At 34.7% G+C, this 4,389-nt stretch overlaps 2 protein-coding genes across 2 annotated transcripts; both read left to right on the top strand.

Annotated features, from left to right (window-relative positions):
* The first annotated feature begins 1,467 nt into the window (after positions 1–1,467).
* LOC138347993 (uncharacterized) lies at positions 1,468–1,923 on the top strand. Its single transcript, XM_069296599.1, has one exon. The coding sequence runs from the start codon at positions 1,468–1,470 to the stop codon at positions 1,921–1,923; it is 456 nt and encodes a 151-aa protein (XP_069152700.1).
* Positions 1,924–2,076: 153 nt separating this feature from the next.
* On the top strand, positions 2,077–3,319 carry LOC138347992 (uncharacterized). Its single transcript, XM_069296598.1, has 2 exons — positions 2,077–2,660; positions 2,905–3,319. Exons 1-2 carry the CDS (start codon positions 2,077–2,079, stop codon positions 3,317–3,319), a joined length of 999 nt encoding a protein of 332 aa, XP_069152699.1.
* The last annotated feature ends 1,070 nt before the right edge of the window (positions 3,320–4,389 follow it).

Below are 4,389 nucleotides of genomic sequence, written 5' to 3'. Positions count from 1 at the left end.
ATTTAAACACAAAAGGTGAAAATAAATGTAGAGCAAGTCGTGGCGACAATATCGTAAGATGTCACATGATAGCGATACATAAACAAGCAGACAAACAAACTATCGTTCGAATTTGTAAAAATAAAATTATTGTCGGAAGACGAACTTTAGAATACTTGGAAGAGTAAACTATACAAGAATGCGTTTTTATTAAATGTTCCCATACGCATCTTAACAAAAAAGACTTCTCGACACAAAAACATGCAAAGGACACATATGATTAAAGGAGAGAAATCACCATAAACACAAAACTAATTAGATCAAGCCATTCCATAACTTTAGACAAATAAAGACTAACTATTGTATCAATTATTTATAGTCAAAGTTCTGTTAACTTAAGGAAAGAATGGGATATTAAAGCATTATTTAGTATGATACGGGAACGAGAGAGAACTTCAACTTAAACTGTTATTTTATCCTATTAGTATCATAAATAGTGAATGTCTCAAGTTAAGAAAGATAATAGACAAAGAAAAGAGAAGGAAAAATCTTAGATTAACCATTTATTAATCCATTTCATACTTGGAACTTCCATAATATAGACGAAACTTCAAATACAAAGTTAGGTACATCATGACAACGGTATAGTAAGGGACACGATGAAGACATTCGATACATGATGCAACAGTCAATCCAAACTAGAGGTGGTTCATTCCCCAAAACACTATAAAATATTATTAATCCTCATTATGGGCAAATATCATGTTAAACCCATTCTCCAACAGTGCCGAAAAGGACAAATTCAAATAACTAAGCTTATAACAAAAACTTATATAAACTATAATCATAAAGAGAGGAGCAAAATTGGCCAAAACTTATTACATCAAGCTAATTTAAATCAAGATTCCCTATCTCTAACAGTAAACAAACATGAAAACAATTTTTAATATTAAGAAAAAAAGCAGAAACAGACTTGATCAAACTAAACCCAGAAATATCCAATACGGAAAGCAAGATCACATATTCAAAGCAAATATGAGCCAAACCATACCCCAATAATGCCATGACGATTTCTTGGATACCTTTAAGATATATAATTATTAAAGAAGGCATAACATAAGAGAAAGAGTAGGATCATTGTGTAGGATCACTGTGTAAATAATTATAATTAAAAGGACTACGCATCAAGGAAGTTTTTAGAGTAGTTAGAACGTAGTTAGATTAGTTAGAACAATTTCATTTCATTCTTGTATATATATATATATATATATACTTGTATGTACAGATTAAAGGATGCAAGAGAATACAATTGAATAACTACTTCTCTTCCTCCATTCTTCTTGTTCTTCTTCTTCTCTGTTCCTTCTCTTCTTCTTCTCTGCATCTCTCCCACATTTGCATGCTTGATATGCATCAAATAACCAGCTACAAGATAGCTAACATGGTATCAGAGCCATCATCGTAGAGCTTCATGATCTTGGTCAAACCATGGCAACTATTGACAATGAGTTGCCTGAGAAGATTAGCCATAATCATCCTTTGTTTTTACATTCAATTGATAACTCAGGTATATTACTTAGTTCGATTCAACTAACTGGAGCTGATAACTTTTCAGTATGGATTCGGGCTATGAAAATTTTCATTATAGGTCGCAATAAACTTGGATTCATTGACGGATCATGCACAAAGGAGTTCTATGGTCCTAACTTGACAAATCTATGGGAACGATGCAATGCCATATTACTTTCATGGATAATGAATTGTGTTTCAAAGGAATTGCTTGGAGGCATTGTTTATTCCACCAATGCAGCTGCTGTGTGGAAGGATTTGTGTGAAAGATATGACAAGATTGATGGATCACGTATCTTTCAATTACACAAAGAAATTGCTACTATGAGTCAAGATACAAATTCAATCTCAAGCTATTTTTCTAAGTTGCGTTAGTTGTGGGTAGAATATGATAGTTTGGCACCTGTTCCTAGCTGTGAATGTGTGAATTCAAGAGAGTTTGTAGTGTTCATGCACAATCAGAAATTACTACAGTTTCTCATAGGATTAAATGATTCATATGAGCAAGCTTGAAGTCAAATCCTAATGATGGTACCTTTGCCTACTCTGGATAAGGCATACTCACTACTAGTTGAAAGAGAAAGCCAGCGTATCATGTCACAAACCTCTCACAGTTCAAGTTCATCTGAACTTAATGCCTTGTTTACTGCTCAATCATTAGTTCCCAAACCAAGGTTTCATACTAATTCAAGATATGATCCAAATATATTTTGTGACTACTGTAAAAGAACCGAACACATGCAGGCTGTATGTTATAAACTTCATGGGTATCCACCTTGTTATGAAAGGAAGAAGAAAGGTCCTGCTTACAATGTTCAAGGGAGAGGAAGATCAAATAGTGATAGAAGATCTTATCCATCTGCTCATAATGCAATTAGTGACACTGATCATTCTGATTTTAATAGAGTTGAGAGTCAAAGAAATCAAGGTTATGGCAGAGGTGATAGACAATATGATCCTGTTGATTATCACAAAGGATTGAATGTACTGCATGAACAATACAATCTGATCTTGCATATGCTTCGTCAATCCAATATGCAAAGCACCACTGAAAGAGATTCAAATCCTTCATTCCAGTGCAAATCTAGCTCAAGAAAACTATCCCTCATCAGGTAATGTTACTGCCCTTTATACTAGTATAGCACATACAAGATGTATTATAGACTCTGGTGCAACAAATCATATGACTCCTCACTCAAAGTTATTGATTAATAAACATCCTTTGCCTACTGATGCACCTAGAAGTGTACAACTACCAAATAGAGATAGTACATTGATCACACATACAGGCTCTAGTAATATGACCTCACAAGACATTATCACTAATGTTCATCTTATTCCTGGCTTTAAGTTCAGTCTATTGTCAGTTTCAAAAATTACTAAAGATCTACAGTGTGCAGTATGTTTATATCTTAACTTTGTGACTATTCAGGATCTCTCCAGTGGGCAGGTGAAGGAGATTGGTAGAGAACAGGCTGGACTTTATCTCATTCCTCATCCCTCATCTTCTACAGATAGTACTACCTCTCAAGCACACTCTCATTTAGTTCATGATGGTTCATCAGATTCACAAACTGTCCTATGGCACCAAAGACTTGATCATACTTCTTCTAATGTTCTAGCTAGAACTCTCAATCTTCCAGTTACACAGTGTTCAAAAGAAGTTCACAACTTCACTATATGTCCTCTTGCTAAACAACCAAGACTTCCTTTTACAAATAGCTCTACAATATCTTCTAGTCTATTTCAATTGATACATATAGATGTTTAGGGTCCATTTCATACTCCTACATATGCTGGAAATAGATTTTTTGTCACTATAGTTGATGATTGCACTAGAATGTTGTGGCTATTTCTAATAAAGATGAAGAGTGATGTTTGTGTTGTATTGAAAAATTTCTTTACTCTAGTCAAACCTCAGTTCAATTTGTTACTTAAAACCATTCATACTGATAATGGTTCTGAGTTTGTTAACACTGAGTGTACACATTTGGATAGAAGCATGGGTAGTATTTATCAACGAACTTGCATTCACACTCCTCAGCAGAATGGCATAGTTGAACGAAAACAGAGGCACATACTTGAGGTGGCCAAAGCCATTAGATTCCAAGGTCATATTACTATCATATTTTGGGGGCATTGCATTCTTAATACTGCATATAACATAAACAGGTTTGTCTACACCTGTTCTGCATGGCAAATCTCCATATGAAATGTTTCACAAATGCAAACCTTCCCTACAGCATATGAGGGTGATAGGTTGGTTATGTTTTGCTAAGAACATGCATATTAAGGATAAACTTCATCCTAGGAGTGTCATTGTTGTACCCATGGGATATAGTGCTCATACAAAGGGATATATGTTATACAACATTAAGGACAGAACATTCTTCATTAGCAGAGATGTACTATTTAGAGAAGCTTTATTTCCATTTGCTTCTTCTTCATCTACTGCATCACAAGTGTTTCCTAATGTTGAAGAACCTTCAAAGATTACATCTTTGTTTCAGTCTAATCCTCCTACCACAGTTGTACATTCTGAGCCTACTGAGATAGTTCCAGCTCAAGATACTTGTTCTATAAGAAGATCACAAAGAAGTACCAAAGCTCCTTTATGGCTACAAGATTATGTTGCATCTGCTCATCTTCAATCCAATAAGCCTCTGTATTCTATTGACAAGTACATTGGTTATGACAACTTGTCTTCTTCTTATCGAGCATTTTTTTCTTCCTTTGGTACTGAAGTTGAACCTACCTCTTTTGAGGAAGCTTGTAAGGATCCTAGGTGGGTTGAAGCAATGCAAGCTGAAATATCAGCTTTGGAGTCCAATCAAACATGGC

The sequence above is a fragment of the Solanum lycopersicum genome, chromosome 4 (genome assembly GCF_036512215.1).
Source record: "Solanum lycopersicum chromosome 4, SLM_r2.1".
Taxonomy (NCBI): Eukaryota; Viridiplantae; Streptophyta; class Magnoliopsida; order Solanales; family Solanaceae; genus Solanum; species Solanum lycopersicum.
Note: the sequence above shows the minus strand (reverse complement) of the source record. Positions and strands in the feature narration are given on the sequence as shown.

What these genes read in the sequence shown, in the direction of transcription:
- LOC138347993 (XM_069296599.1), top strand. Translation starts at nt 1,468, where the DNA reads ATGGCAACTATTGACAATGAGTTGCCTGAGAAGATTAGCCATAATCAT.
- LOC138347992 (XM_069296598.1), top strand. Translation starts at nt 2,077, where the DNA reads ATGGTACCTTTGCCTACTCTGGATAAGGCATACTCACTACTAGTTGAA. An exon ending in AGAAAACTATCCCTCATCAG is followed by an intron (nt 2,661 to 2,904) that starts GTAATGTTACTG and finishes CTTTAAGTTCAG; the next exon opens with TCTATTGTCAGTTTCAAAAA.